The sequence below is a fragment of the Rosa rugosa genome, chromosome 5, assembly GCF_958449725.1.
Source record: "Rosa rugosa chromosome 5, drRosRugo1.1, whole genome shotgun sequence".
Lineage (NCBI taxonomy): Eukaryota > Viridiplantae > Streptophyta > Magnoliopsida > Rosales > Rosaceae > Rosa > Rosa rugosa.
In genome coordinates, this window is record NC_084824.1 from 18126420 (window position 1) to 18142028 (window position 15609).

Sequence of the window (15609 nt, forward strand, 5' to 3'; positions counted from 1 at the left end):
AAAAAACCTCCGTTCTCTCTCCTCTTTGCGACTAACCCGACCCGGACCCGGTATTCCGACCCGGCCGGAGTTGCGTTTTCCGGCGACCTTTAACGACTAGACCAACCCAGATCGTTTTGCCTCCTTGTTCCGGTCCTCCTTACGATGGTCTCTAGTGGCGATTCACACCTATGGCGGCGTAGTAAGAAGGCGGAGATTGAAGCTGTCGGATTCGACTGGTTCTCTCAACTCCGGCGACGGCAATGATTGAAACCAAGTTGGTTGAGCTCGCAAAAGCCTCCTCTATCGATCCTTGGTGGTGGCTTTGAGCGATTTTCACTGGAGAATGATCAACTCACGGTGAACAGTGCGTGAGAGCTTGTGACGGCGATTGGCCATGATCTAGGCCGATTTGGCTTGAACCTCAGGTACTAAAGTTGCTCTACTTGGTATTATTGACATTTTGGACGGTTAGATTGTTGTGGTTTTGAGTTTGGCCGACAGTGGTGTGCCACCGCCTGTGGCGGTGCTTGGTGGCGTTCCGACCAGGCCAGGGGCAGTTTCTGGTTTTATATATGATCTACTCGTCGATATGAGCATTTCGATATATATTACGTAATTTTTGGAGATCGTATGAATATGTTAGGATTTTTACGGTTTCGATTGTCTCGGTTTTCTATTTGTGAGGATCCGGCCGTCCGTCGACTTGTAGTTTTGATATATTGACCGTATAAGTGTTCCGGAGACTTTGGGTGGTATCGGATGAGGTTTCGCCTCGATTGACATTACTTTCGGATCATAGTTCGATTGGGGGATTCGAACTTTAATCACTTTGTGATTCGGGTACTGAATCGAGATTGTATTTTCCTTAGGTGCTTAACGGAGTGCGTTCTGTAAGTTATCTAGTTGTGTGAAGACACATAAGGAATTGAGTAATCTCACAATGTTCATTTACGAACGGGTTTACCTTATCGCTTTTAGAGTTATTTATTTAACTGCAAACTATAATTGGTATTAGTAGCATTCTTGAGTGAATGACAACGTGTGTATATATATATATATATCTTATATAATTAAGTCAATTCTTGAGGGAATGGTTAAATTTTTGAACTACCATGTATGCCCTCATATAATATAGATATTAATAAATAAATTATTTATATATGAGGATAAGATAGTCAATTGACTATATTTCAAAAAATTGCAATACTTCCCAAAAAAAGGAGAAACTTCCCCAACATCAGGAGAGAAACTGTTGTAACTTTTTTAATTTAAAAAAATAAATAAAAATAAAAGCCAATTGACATGTGCGGAGCACATGTTAAGCGGCTAGTATATATTTACGTGAAATATATATGTGTTGGTGGATTTGTTATGATGAAATTGTGATAGGGTTCATATTATTGTTTTTGGGTTGACTTTTTGGAAAACAATATATTGCGGAAATGGTTGATTTATATTGTTTTGAAAAGTGTTGAGAATTGTTGAACATTTTTAGGTCATGGGTGACTTATTTAAATGTTTGGTCTTTGTATCGGGAATGATTGATATGGATCAATTACGAGGAATATTTTACTTTAGATTCGGGTAACATTTTGGGTTCAGTGCGACTTGTTTAATGTTTTGGTATTTATACTAGGGATCCAAAGACTTGAGGGTCGAGGATCGGGGATCACCTACAGTGATCGGGGGCCACGAATGTGACCAAGGCATGTTATCGGGAACCACGCCTTGGCCGGGTTAGTGGTTACTATCAGTTAGAGCTCTAATCTGTTTGCTGAGATTTTAATTGTATCAAATGGGGGTAATAGTTGAGATTACTTGGGACTCATAAGTAAGGGTTTGAAAGAGGGTCTCAAGAGTATTATTTCTTTTATTGTTCACGGGAGACTTTGAGTTTCATATTCATTTTGTTGTGTGATCAAATGGTATGATTTTTGTCACGGAGTGAGATATGCATCTCCTTAGAGGAAAGGAATTAGTGCATGAGTTGTTTTCATTAAATTGAAATGGTGGTTTTCTTGTGGTTGGTGTGAATTGTTTAATGGTTGTTTTTGAGTTAATCATACAAGCTTTCATAAGCTTACCGGATTTGTTGTGTGGCAACCCGATGCACTATTCGATGGTGTAGAGGTTAATCCTGCAGGTCAAGATAATCGTGGCTGAAACTGAGGGAGCGTGTTTGTAGCTTTACGGTTAGAAGCCAATTTTGTGACTTTACCGTTGATAAGACTTTCCTTATGTATTAAGCTCTGAGGAGCATTTACGTTTTATTCTGTTGTGACAACTTAATTCGTAAACTTATATAATAAATGACTCTATGGAGCATGTCTGTATTGACATAGTGGGTTCAGAACATCGGTATGTACTTGGTTTAAAAGGAAAAAAATTTTCAGGTATTTTGTATTGATGGCTGAACCATCACGCATATATAATTCTGGAATTATATTGATTTTTAATTGTGTTTAAAATCGGGGCGTGACAATTTCTCTTTCTATTTTCTACCTCAATTTGTTGACTTTCTTAATACAAAACTCAAACATCGAAATGTTTGGGCAAAAACTTATTCCATATAAGTTTAGGCCACCCAATATTTATAATTTTAAATCATTTCCTGCACACGTAACATGAGATTATCTAGTGATTACTCATTCTAAAGTTACAGTGTGCCAAAATTTACTTTTGCCGAACATGCATGCAAAATCTTTCTCAACCAAGTAGCGGGGATGCAAATGGCAAAATCTACGCCTGCCATTCCCATCCCTGCTCTTCCACATGAGCACGTGCTAGCAAAAGTGCAAAACTAAAATGCCAACAGTCTTACCAGTTACATCACTCATCGTTATTTTCCACGTCGTCCCCGAGCTCCATGCTGCTCAATTTTCATTTATTTTTTATTTCCACAAAAAGAAAAACACATCGTTTTAATGGATTTTTAACCATCTCTCTTTCTCTCTCTCTCTCTGCTTTTTAGGGTTCGAAAATTAGATTCGATCGTGTCGCAACCCGTCTTGGTTTTCTCACCCATTTTCTATATATAATCTCAATTCAGCTCCCCTAGGGTTTCCCCTTTTTGCAATTTCTTCGATTTCTCCAAAATGGAGGGTGTTGCGCTGCTCTGATTCCTCCGATTCTGCCCCAAATCTTGGCAAAGCTTGGGTTTTTCCGCTACAATTCAGCTCCCGTAAGTAAAATCCCAGATAAAGTTTGAATCTTTTTGCTGTTTTTCGTGTTTCTGCAGTGAAGTTAGCGTTGAATTTGGGTCAGTTTCTGTGATTTTTAGTGTAATTTGGTTGAGTTTGTTTTACAGTGGATGAATTGAGCCTGCATGTCGTAGCTTGGAGGGTTAATTGTTTGTGAAATATTTATTTTTGGGGGGCAAATGTTTGCTACCAACATGGATTCGGCACGGGATGTAAGTGGAGCTCAGAGCACAGTGTTGATCCCAATGCGCTTTGTGTGGCCTTATGGTGGCAGAAGTGTGTTTCTCAGTGGTTCCTTTGCACGGTGAGACTCGTGCTTTCGGTATTCCCTGTGTTTCGTTAGAGATTAGAATGCCCTGTTGTGTAGTTGGATTGAGTGATTTGTGAGACAGTGTTGCTAAATGGGATGTTGTCGTTCACAGAAGGTGGTCCGAGCTTGTTCCTATGACGCCTGTTGAGGGTTGCCCGACTGTGTTTCAGGCTATTTATAGCGTTACGCCTGGTATCCACCAGGTGAGTTTGTGAAGTAGTGTGCTTTCACACTTTGAGGCACCAATGGTTAAGAGCAGTCGTTCGCCTTTAATTCACTGACTGTAAATTATATTGGGTTTAGTTTAAGCATGGTGAATTCATTGATCCAGCATTGTAATTCAATCATATCTGTCTTCACATTTGATAGGAGCCAAGTTGATAAAGTTGGTTGCCGGTCATGAAAAAAGATTTACTGTAGGTATTTTTGTTGATAATCAAATATTATAATATTGTTGAATATAGTTGTTAGGAACCAATTCAGTTGTCCTCATGCTAGCAAAGGATCATTTAGCTATTTGAAACACCACATTGGGATAGTTTTGTTCACTTAACTGTGGTATTGGTGAGCAAAAAATGAAGGGTTACCAAATTAACCATTTGACTTTCACCATTTTAGTAGTAGTATAGTGATTTAAGTTTTAGCTTTGGTTTGAATGCCATTCTGGAACTTGCATCTTTTGTTTTTGTCCAACATAGCCAATTTTAAGCTCTTAGTGGTCCTAGTCTTAGGAGATGAACTAAGTAGTGGGTATATAATAATCTAGTCAATTTGAGGACCTTTTCATCCTGGTAGTTCGTTTTCAAAATTATTGCAGAAACAATGGTTGTATCTGGAGGCAGAACATCTTAGGCCATGTTTGTTTCCCAGAATCTGGGCATTGGGAAAGGAAAGTGTTTCCTTCCCTGTGTTTGGGACAGCCAAGGAAGGGAAATTGGTTCCCAAAGGAAAGGAAAAAGTGGAGCAGGATTCACTTTCCCAATGGAAAGGAAAATGATTCCTTTCCTTTCCACCAACCAAACAGGGCCTTAGCGTTTCACTTGCCTTATTTCTTCTTAAGAGGCTCATGTATACTGAGAATGTTTATGGTTTTCATCATTTCATGTGGAGCTAGAACGTTGGCACTATGAGAACTTCTAGAATGGAATTGCCTTTCTGGGTACTTAGTTAAGCTTAAATCATTAGCACAAATATATCAATTGCACTTTTGCTGAATTGTATACTGTGGGTGATATTGATATGAATATGGGGAAATATGTATGCATACAGATGTACAGTGGAATAGATTAAGCATATGGCATAATGTAGAATGCATCATTTTTGAATTTCTTATTTTTTTCAAAAACATCTTCACATCAAGTGGATCACCACTGTGGAACTTTATGGGTTGAAGTGCTTGAACGTGGGAATATTTACTAAGCCTTACATATTTACTAAGCCTGCCATTTGATTTTAGAATGGTGCTACTAGGATTTCTGCGTTAACATTGATAAAACTTAAAACTCCCAGTAGTCTTACCTGCATATGTTCATCATACTACAGTACAAATTCTTTGTTGATGGGGAATGGCGACACGATGAGCACCAACCCTATGCAAATGGTGAATATGGGTTAGTTAACACCATGGTCTTGGCTACAGACCCTAATTTCTTTCAACCAAATGTAGCTCCAGAGATAACTCCTGGAACTCACATGGAAGAGGACACTGAAGCCTTTCGGCGTTTGGTAAGACTTGCTCATTCCTTGTCATTTGAGATCTTGGTTTCAGGAAAACTTAATGTTCCATCTATTATTCTGTATTTCCTTATTAATTTCAATGTACATAAGGGTTCTATAGCATTGTAGCATCCATATGTGGTTTTTATTTGAAGAACTAAGATGCTCATGCAATTTATGCATAGCTAACTGTTGAACACTTTTGAACCTTGTGGAGCCCTATGGGGTTACTTAGCAAGGTTCGAGTCACCCCTTTTTCCCAATTTTTTTTTTAATTTTTATTTTATTTTATGGTTTCTTAGCATGGGTACGATATTGTATTGTGGTGATTTCTTGGTGTGCATTTTAGCACTCAATTTGTGCTCCTTAAAGCTGCAGTTATTAGTTTGAGCTCTTGTATCTCCTATTAATTATATAGTGGACTGTGGTGTATGTAATGCAGGTCCAGATTACAGATGGCACAGCTGATGCTGTACCAAGGATGTCAGAGGCTGATCTGCAGGGCTCCCGTCATCGTATTTCTGTCTTCTTGTCTACGCACACCACTTATGAACTACTTCCCGAGTCAGGCAAGGTTTGGATGCCTTGCCATTGGCCCTCTTTTCTTCTTCCTGCATTTAGTTATTTATATAATTTCAATTCTCTATGGATTAGATCATGTGTTCTTGTTTTTTAATCAATTACTTTACAGGTTGTTGCCTTGGATGTTGATTTACCTGTAAAGCAAGCATTTCACATATTGCATGAGCAGGTACATACAAAATTAAAGCTCTTTCTCAATTTTTATTGAGCCATGCTTCGTAGTCTGTATATTGATTTTCTTGGAACTAACTTTACATGCATTCTAGCACGCTTGTCCTTGTTGATTTTGATTGGCATGGTGGTAACTTTAAATTAGCTTATAGTAAGTTATAGGCTATAGTTGGAGGATCCCTCATTATATATATTGTATATATGGAACATTGGGCAATGGTGGAAGAGCTAGTTTGCCGCTTATTATTTTGGTGCCCTTTGGCTATAGTTTCTCTTGAAAAGATAACAACTTTTATTGATCAAAATATAGGACGCTTTAGTCATATGATTCCATCCTTAATATAATTGCAACTATCAATCTTATATGTAATGTTTTCTCACGATCTTTTATAAAGCCACGTACAACTGGAAAGTTGACCTAAGTTAAGCTGTTATAGTTGCATGCTACTGTGCTTTTATTATTTTTTGGCGTGTTACTTTATGCAGATAATGAGCTTGTATATGCATATTTCTGAATTAACCTTTTTTTTCAGGGGATCCCTATGGCACCACTTTGGGACTTCAGCAGGGGACAATTTGTTGGAGTTCTTAGTGCATTGGATTTTATTTTAATATTAAGAGAGGTAAGTGCAACTGGTATTTATTTTGGGCTCTGTTCCCTCAAGGTCTCAACTCTTCTGTAACCAGGTTGCGGACCAATCTTGTACAACCTGAAAATCGAACTATAGGATTATGAAATCTCATGACTCCTCTGATCAAGCTGTCAGTAAATCACCCCAATTTGAATTTTATTTTGTTGGGTTGGTAGTTAGCTTATAATCTGCACTTCAACCAAAAACTCAAATCCGTCAGTTTGTTGTTTTCTCAGTAACAAACATTATATGGCTTAAAATCCTTTGCACCTATTAAAAAAAAAGCCCCACATATTCTGAATTATGATTGCAAGGCGTCAGGGTTATTGATGGAGTTGACACATCAGCTAGGATAGTGCTGTGGTATTCTTAACTAGGATAAAATTTATTTGCTCATAAATTAAGTGCACACATTGACATGTGAGGGATGCATGATACTTTTTATGTAGCTAACTCACCTTATATTTTTTAGCTTGGGAATCATGGGTCTAATCTGACAGAGGAAGAGCTTGAAACACATACTATAGCTGCTTGGAAAGAAGGAAAAGCATATCTGAATGGACAAATTGATGGTCATGGGAGAGCATTGCCAAGACGTCTCGTCCATGTGAGTGTTTTATTTGGCATCTTTTGAATTGCTGGCTTGTAATGCAATCCCTGTAAGTTGATATATGCATTCTCATAGTCATAATTGCCCATTCTAGGCATTCATGTAATCTTAAATTTTTTAGTGCAAGCATGTATGTGTATGAGTATGTCTGTATGGTTTGATGTAACCATTCTCAAAGTTATGATGTTTTCTGCTAGGAATTCATGCAACAGTAAGGATTATTATTATTATTATTATTATTTTTGGGTTGGTGGGTATAAATTATCATATGAAATGATATCTTCTTACAAGATGCAAGAAAAAACATTGCTTTTCACTTCTAGGGTATAGAAGCAGCCCACCTTTACGGGTAGTTGGAGACTACTGAAGTTGCAGTGGTTGTGTCAAACTGTGCCCCTTGCGACCTTAGTCATTAGCAGCAGAAATATGAATGCTTATACTGAGATAATTCAAACTGTCAACCTTATGGGCATTCCACTGAGTATTGCTTTCATATTTTGTTTTTGTTTTTGTTTTTTTTTGTTTTTTTTTTTTTGGGGTTAAAGAAACAAGCAATGCTTGTGTTGATAGATTTAATATTTTGTTTTTTCTTTGGGGTTCTGAATGTTTGATTCGTCTTTTATTTTTCTTGGTTCCTTGACCACACTGTTAATTAATTTTGCAGGCCGGGCCATATGATAATTTAAAAGATGTTGCTTTGAAATTTTTGCAAAATGATGTGGCTACCGTTCCAATTATCCATTCATCTTCAGAAGATGGCTCATTTCCACAGCTATTACACCTTGCTTCGCTGTCTGGTATTTTAAAATGTAAGCTATTCGGAGGCTTATCATTTAAATATATGAATAGATGCAACACAATAGGTTATGATTCTACTTGGCGCTAATGGAACTTAATTTTCAGGTATTTGCAGATATTTTAGGCATTGTTCTAGCTCATTGCCCATTCTCCAAGCACCAATACGTGCACTTCCTGTGGGTACTCGGGTTCCAGAAATTGGAGAGCCAAATCGTCGGCCATTAGCAATGTTGAGGCCAAGTGCTTCACTTAGTGCAGCTTTAAACCTATTAGTTCAAGGTTAGCTATGTGTCCTGATCTAGTGCAGTGTGGTCTATTCTTATTGGAAATAATGCAAATCAGTCATGTTTAGTGGAGTTCTATTTGGACCTAGCTAAAATATTTTGAGGCAGATGTACCTATTCCATATGTAATGAATTATGAAGTTGGCTGGCTAGTCCCAATAGAGGGTATCTATCCACGCATTTCATTGTCATGAGTCTGCTCTTCTATTGTAGGAAGTTGAATCAAGTTATAGAGGAAGAACTATAGGTATTTAGACCTATATCTCCTTCATGTTAAGTCACTGCTTTTGTGCCTTTTTTTGCAGCTCAAGTAAGTTCGATACCTGTAGTTGATGATAATGACTCTTTGCTGGATATATATTGTCGGAGGTTAGTGGTAATTCTATTTTTGTGTTTGCCTTTAATTTATTGTAAGTTATTCATCAAATATTGAATTGTAGCAACAGTGAGTGATTCTTTTTTTTTTAACTGCATTTCTTTACAGTGACATTACAGCTCTGGCTAAAGATAGAGCATATGCACATATTAATCTCAATGAAATGACCATTCAGCAGGTGACTGCTCTAATTTCTCCCTCGTCTCTGAATATTATTGTTTTCTGTAATGAATTACTTGCACATTCCTGCGTACATGTTGAATGTCTTGTGGAGTGAACCCTTTCAGATTAACCAGATATAGGTTTCCAATCAGTTATTTATTTTTGGGACAGAAGAGGTTTAGGGTTCTTGTTGCTTTGGGGGTTTATATTGGGGGGTTATCTGAAATTTGAGGTGGATTTGGTTTCAAATTTTCAATGTCAAGGTGTTTTGATGTAAAAGAAGCTTCAGGCTATCGTCTTAGTTCTTTCTCTTTGTATCTCCAGGCATTGCAGTTGGGACAAGACTCGTACTCTCCTTTTGAGCAGAGAAGTCAAAGATGTCAGATGTGTTTACGCTCTGATTCGCTTCATAAAGTGATGGAGAGATTAGCCAATCCAGGTGAATTCATTTTTCCCTTTAGAAAAAAAGAAAGAAAGAAAAAATTAGAATTGGAGCCTCTGTTCTTCTTCAAGTAAAGGTTTAAATGCACTGAGCTGTTGGAGTGTAGGATCGTGATCATATATTACAGTAGAGCAATATATGATTTGTGAGCTGTCTAGAGCCAGCTGATCTTGCCAGAATTTCTACTATTGAACTAGAAGGCAATCAGTAACCAGATGCTCTGGTTTTTTTGTTCAATGTTTGGGTAGCTCCCTTTAGAACTTGACGTACCTTAAAACTTGGATTTCAGGTGTCAGACGACTTGTCATTGTTGAAGCTGGCAGTAAGCGGGTTGAAGGCATTGTTTCACTAAGTGACGTTTTCAAGTTCTTGCTTGGTTAGCACACAGTAATGGATGATAAAGTTGGAATGTGTTTGTTCAGACAGGTTTATAAGCACACCATCTCTACCCAACTGTTGATTAGAGAATCCAGTATTTCACACGGTGACTTGATCTGGTTTCATTGAAATTACATTGGATTGGCCTCCTCACTTCGCCTGGTGTTTTAGGATTTTAGGCTATAGGAGAGGCCTGTAAATTGAAGGATTTCATTCCCTCCAAAATTTGTTGATCTTCCCCCCTCCATCATTGATTATACATTATGCTGCTAATGTAGATGGGATGGTACTGAATAGCAGGGAATTTGCTGTATTATTTTTCTGTTAAAAGTAGGGGAAAAAAATGCAACAATGGTGGGGTGGAAGAATGCTGAACAATTGAAGTTATTATGTACTATGCTTACTTGTTGACATGTAATTGGCTTTTTGGTTATATTCTTCTCGTGGTTTGATCTTCAAACATTGTAATTAGCGGGCGAATTGAGAATTCAATAAAGAACCATATCATGTTGTTGTTGTATATCTGGGTTTATTTTTTCTTGGTTGTGATATCTTGTATGACGTGAGATTCAAAAGGATAACATAGAAGGTCAGTTTCAAAATTCGATAATTACTGTATTTTTCAACTGACATTTATGGAATTCAAACTGCAGAGTGGAAATTTGAATATGGAAAATAATGAGAGACTGCATGGTTACAATGCTTGTACACATTTCCAGCTTCACAAAGACGCTGCATTTACATATCTGAAGTCTGAGGATTTTTTGTCGGTCAGTGATTTTTGGACCTTCTACACCAGCTAGGGTCAGACAGCAGCATGAGAACCGCTCCCTGCAATTTTGAACTGGTCTGTTCCAAACCCTCTAGACTGCTGCAATGCCTGAGCATATGCCTTGTATTTGCGGATATCGGAATCACTAACACTTCTACGAGCATACTTCATTGACTCCACAAAGTGATCGGCCCTGATCTCTGCCACTTCATCCTCCTCCATATCTTCACAATTCTCACTTCTGCTCATCTCCCTCTTGATATCATTCCCAATGTTCTCTCTAATGGCATATTTGCAAGCACGCTGGCATATTTCTGTGATATCAGCACCACTAAATCCTCGAGTGCTCTTTGCAAGTGCTCTGATGTTCACATCTTTGGAAACTGGAGACTTCCTCAAGCAAGCCTTGAATATTTCACAGCGGGATTCCTCATCAGGGAGAGGGATGTAAATCAATTGATCCAGACGTCCTGGACGGAGAAGTGCAGGGTCTATAATGTCAGGTCTATTGGTGGCCCCAATAACAAAGACAGTTTTCTTAGCAGACAATCCATCCATTTCTGTAAGGAGTTGGTTCAAAACCCTATCAGCAGCACCACCACCTCCAGCATTACTACTTCTCTGAGTAGCAATGGAATCGAGTTCATCAAACAAGAGGACACAGGGAGCAGACCCTCTAGCCTTGTCGAAAATTTCCCTCACATTCGCCTCACTCTCTCCAAACCCACTAGTAAGCAACTCAGGCCCCTTGATACTAATAAAATTTGCCTGACACTCATTGGCAATAGCCTTGGCCAAAAGGGTCTTACCACACCCAGGAGGGCCATAGAAAAGAACCCCCTTTGAGGGTGACATCCCATATTTCTCAAACTTCTCAGGATGCTCAACTGGATACTGAACAGTCTCCTGAAGTTCCCTCTTCACTTTCTCCAGACCCCCGATAGCATCCCAAGTCACATTCGGCACCTCCACAGCCGTTTCGCGAAGAGCAGAAGGGTTGCTTGCTCGCAAAGCAATCCGAAAGTGCTCATTTCCAACTTTCATAGAGCCAAGCATCGCAGCATCTAATGTCTGCTGATCTTCCCAGTCAATCTCATCCATATTCTCTCTTATGCATTGAAGCGCAGCCTCAGTGCACAATGCAGCTAAATCTGCCCCAACATACCCATGTGTCTCCTTAGCTATCTTCTCCAACTCCACATCCTCACCAAGCTTCATGTTCTTGGTATGGATTCGAAGCACCTCAAGCCGCCCGGCCTCATCTGGAACACCAATATCTATCTCCCTATCAAATCTTCCACACCTCCTAAGAGCCGTGTCAATACTATTAGGCCGATTGGTCGCCCCAATAACAACCACACGCCCTTTCGACTTCATACGGTCCATGAGTGTCAAGAGCTGTGAAACAATCCTCCTCTCAACTTCCCCATTACTCTTCTCTCTCTTCGGAGCAATCGAGTCAATCTCATCTATAAACACAATACACGGTGCGTTCTTCTCCGCTTCCTCGAAAACCTTCCTTAGATTGCTCTCACTCTCCCCAGCCATTTTCGACATGATCTCCGGCCCGTTAATGCACAAAAACAAGGCCCCCGTCTCGTTCGCGATGGCTCGGGCAATCAGAGTCTTGCCCGAGCCAGGGGGGCCGTATAGAAGAATACCCTTTGGAGGCTTCACTCCAATGAACTTAAACAACTTGGGTTGCTTCAATGGAAGCTCCACTAACTCACGAATCTGAGCCATCTGCTTCCTCACACCACCTACGTCTTCGTACCCAATTTCCTTCTCCTTCGTCTTCATCTGAGACGAGTCACCATTATCTGATGAGAGCTTGATTCTTTTCATTGCATGGACCAAGATTGCGCCGCCATCGCCATCATCGGAACCGTGAACATTGCTGAAGTCCCTCTTTGTGGCCTTATTGGAATTGGAGGATTGATCGGCGAATTGGTTGTACATTTCAAATGGCAGAGCAGATTGGAGAGCCATAAGATGAAAAGAATCAGAGGGTTTTTTGGTTTTTGAAGAATCCCAAGTGAAACGTTTCGGGTTATGAATGAGTTGGGAGAATTTATGAGCCAGTGTGACAGTCCGTGTCTTGATAGGAAACACGGGAAGGTTTTGGTTACTATTCCTTCTTTAATGGGGATTTACATTTTTCTTTTTTCTTTTTTTGTTTCTTTTTCTCCTTTTTATTTTGGGAGACCTACAAATAATTGGAAAGATGAATTTATGAATATTGGCGTCATAGAGAATAAATAAAAATATAAGCGTAAAGAACAAAACTAGTTTTTGGGAAAAATACGAGTTTGTTACTTAAACTTTTGTGTTTTAACAAGTGTTTGCTGCTCTTGACGCGTATTAAGAGAATTTCATTAAGGAGAGTCTTTTTTATTGATACGATTGTTTATAAAAGGTTTTATCTCGAGATTTCATGATTAGAGCTGCTTTAGTGTTGAGTAACTATCTAGGGCGTAATACTTTTAAGAGAAGTGCAATTCATACTCCTCATTTTACAATTCATATTTCATGTTTCTTTTTTTAGTAACTTAAATTTTATCTTTAATAAGTTAATTTTTTTTATAAGAATTCTGAATTTCATTTAAAAGATGAAAATGAGCCTCTTGATTGACGATGATCAAACTAGGGTTTGGGTAAATTTTCTCCGATGTGAATAATCTGGAGAGAAAATTTTACAAAGAGTACCCGAATTAAGGCCCATTCTAAACTTTAGTACCCGACTATTCAAAACTATCACATTGGTACCCGGTATTTGAAATCCGACCCAACAATAGTACACGCCGTTACTAACGGTGTTAAGTAGCACATTTTGAGGGATATTTTAGTCATTTCATGTCTTAATCCAATTTTTTTTTTAATTAAAAAAAATTATGAGACCATTTTTTTTTTTTTTTTTTTTTTGTACATATGATGCAACTGGTAATGGGGAGAAAATCAAGGAGAGAGAAATCAAGTTGCAATGAATAAAAAAAAAATTGGATTAAGACATGAAGTGACTAAAATATCCCTCAAAATGTGCTACTTAACACCGTTACTAACGGCGTGTACGATTGTTGGGTCGGACTTTAAACATCGGGTACCAATGTGATAGTTTTGAATAATCGGGTACTAAAGTTTAGAATGGGCCTTAGTTCGGGTACTCTTTGTAAAATTTTCCCTAATCCGGAACACTAAAATTCACCGCGGTGAGTTTTATTTTCTCAAACGGTAAAAAGTTTGCGTCCTAGTAACCAATAAAAGTGGGGCAGCAAATCGGTTTCAATTTTCAAAGTTCTGGACCCAAAAACAAAAACGAAAACGGTCGGCGTTTTCTGATCTGAATCGGAGCCGGAACAGCGAGAGCACGACGGAAATGGCCAAGGACAGAGCAGAAGAGTTAAGCGAAGACGAAAAGAGGGCCTTAAGAGGCAGCAAATTCGCTCCCCTCCCATCTTTACCGCCTCCTCGATCCCAACCCAGGTAATTCATCTTCCTAATTTTCTAGGGTTTTTGTGGTTTCTGATATTGATTCTCTGTATAGGTTGGCTCATCCAGGGGGTCCGTTGACGACGAACAAGGCGGCGGCGTTGGCGAAATTTCTAGAAAGAAAGCTGCAGGATCCGGATGGATTGGGCACCATGAATCCACAGCTAGTTGAACGCGCTGTTCAGAACGCAAAACGCACCGTTTTCGCAAGTAAAACCCTAAACTCAATTTGGTGTTCTGGTAATCAAAGATTTAAGCTTCAAATGATTTGATCAATAATATGTTAAAAAAGAATTGGATTTTGGGGAAATCAGGTGCAGCTTCTAATTCTCAAGGAAGAATACGACATGTCAACTCCTTCGGTGACTCTGAGTCTGAGGTGATGCAACTTTTCGGGTTTTCGCAATTTCGAGTTTGATGAGACTTGTTGAGTGGTTTCGAGGTTACATCTTTGAGTGGTTTTTGAAATGTTGGATACAAAATGTGCAGGACCCTCTTCAGCAAGAAGAAGAAGAAAATGTGGGAAACTCTGAGCCCAAAAAGAATAAAAAGAATAAGAAGAAGAAGAAGAAGAACAAGCAAAAGGTTGCTAGTGAGAAGTTTGCCATTGATGGGTATTTGTCATTTACTTTCTTCCATTGAATTCTCCTAGTCTCTTTTGCTAAATTGGTACCAACTTCTGGTGTGATGCAGATAGTGGAGGACATTGGGGGTGCTGTGGTAAAAAAGCCGAAGAAGAAGAAGTTAAAATTGTGATTGGAAGAGATTGTGATATACTATTGGTGCCTGGAATTGGATAGAGGCTTCAAAAAGCTAACAAGTGTGGAGTACTGGAGTTGATGGCTTGTGTACCACATCATTATTGCCGGTACAAGCTACAGAAAAGCATATGAATTCCATAGGATTGTAGTACACTTGGCCATTAGAACCAATGTCTGTACATTCTCATTTGAGACGTGATTTTTCTTGTTTCTCATTTAGATGTTGACAAGTGTTCCTCATGTTTGTGCTGGTAGAATTTGATCTTTTTATTTTTTTGGGCAGTTAATTCAATTGATCTCTGAGCACTTGCTAGAAATGTTTGCAAGTGTTCGTTCATTTCTCTATGGTTTATGTCGTCCAAAGCTGCTTTCATTTTTTCATTTTCACAACGCTGACCTTGATAGAATCTCTTGGAGTTTCAAGAGGATGGAGATGGAGGATAATCTTTTCTTGGATTGGGAATGTGTAGAAAGCATTTCAGTACTTCCAAATTTTGGATTGATAGACTCGTAACTTGATGTCCAACTTTTAGTACCCACAAGATTTGTTCCGTAGGCGGGTAGAGTGGAATGTGAAATGTGAAATGATATGGAAGCGGAAATGAGAACAGGATTTGCGCCATGTTTCAATGAGAATTTAGAAATGAAATAACTACCGACTATTGGTTTTTAAGAATTTTCTCTGCATTAGAAGAAATGTACAAAAGAGTAAATAGGAAAACACAAATTTAGAACCTCTTAAGTGATTATGAATTATTATTCATATGAAAGAATAGAAGCATTTTCAGCTGTATACCTCAAAGTTTAGGAAGGCCTCAGCCCTCTGATGTGGAATGTAATTCAAAAAATTTTATCGTCAACATGAATGAGAGTCCAGGAAAGTCCATATAGATGTTCCTGAACCTATCAAAACTCAGTTGAAGATTCATGTTGACGTTGATCCCGTC

General features: G+C 38.7%; 3 protein-coding genes across 5 annotated transcripts; 2 read left to right on the plus strand and 1 right to left on the minus strand.

Moving 5' to 3' along the window:
- Positions 1 to 2875: 2875 nt before the first annotated feature.
- On the plus strand, positions 2876 to 10163 carry LOC133708106 (sucrose nonfermenting 4-like protein). 2 transcript variants are annotated; one of them, XM_062133564.1, is made up of 14 exons: positions 2876 to 3163; positions 3290 to 3486; positions 3608 to 3695; positions 5035 to 5217; positions 5651 to 5782; positions 5900 to 5959; positions 6495 to 6584; positions 7066 to 7200; positions 7868 to 8012; positions 8107 to 8280; positions 8591 to 8654; positions 8770 to 8839; positions 9148 to 9262; positions 9555 to 10163. In XM_062133564.1, the coding sequence occupies exons 2-14, from the start codon at positions 3362 to 3364 to the stop codon at positions 9644 to 9646; spliced, it is 1473 nt and encodes a 490-aa protein (XP_061989548.1). In that variant the 5' UTR covers positions 2876 to 3163; positions 3290 to 3361; the 3' UTR covers positions 9647 to 10163. The 2 variants fall into 2 exon arrangements, with proteins under 2 accessions (XP_061989548.1, XP_061989546.1); XM_062133562.1 differs by having other exon boundaries at positions 2879 to 3163; positions 3605 to 3695.
- A 119-nt stretch (positions 10164 to 10282) lies between these two features.
- LOC133708105 (cell division cycle protein 48 homolog) lies at positions 10283 to 12465 on the minus strand. The gene has a single exon (XM_062133561.1). It carries the CDS (start codon positions 12402 to 12404, stop codon positions 10449 to 10451), a length of 1956 nt encoding a protein of 651 aa, XP_061989545.1. The 5' UTR covers positions 12405 to 12465; the 3' UTR covers positions 10283 to 10448.
- Positions 12466 to 13691: 1226 nt separating this feature from the next.
- On the plus strand, positions 13692 to 15007 carry LOC133708107 (uncharacterized). Of its 2 annotated transcripts, none has more exons than XM_062133566.1 (5): positions 13692 to 13895; positions 13957 to 14111; positions 14216 to 14280; positions 14391 to 14515; positions 14595 to 15007. In XM_062133566.1, exons 1-5 carry the CDS (start codon positions 13789 to 13791, stop codon positions 14596 to 14598), a joined length of 456 nt encoding a protein of 151 aa, XP_061989550.1. In that variant the 5' UTR covers positions 13692 to 13788; the 3' UTR covers positions 14599 to 15007. The 2 variants fall into 2 exon arrangements, with proteins under 2 accessions (XP_061989550.1, XP_061989549.1); XM_062133565.1 differs by having other exon boundaries at positions 14391 to 14486.
- The last annotated feature ends 602 nt before the right edge of the window (positions 15008 to 15609 follow it).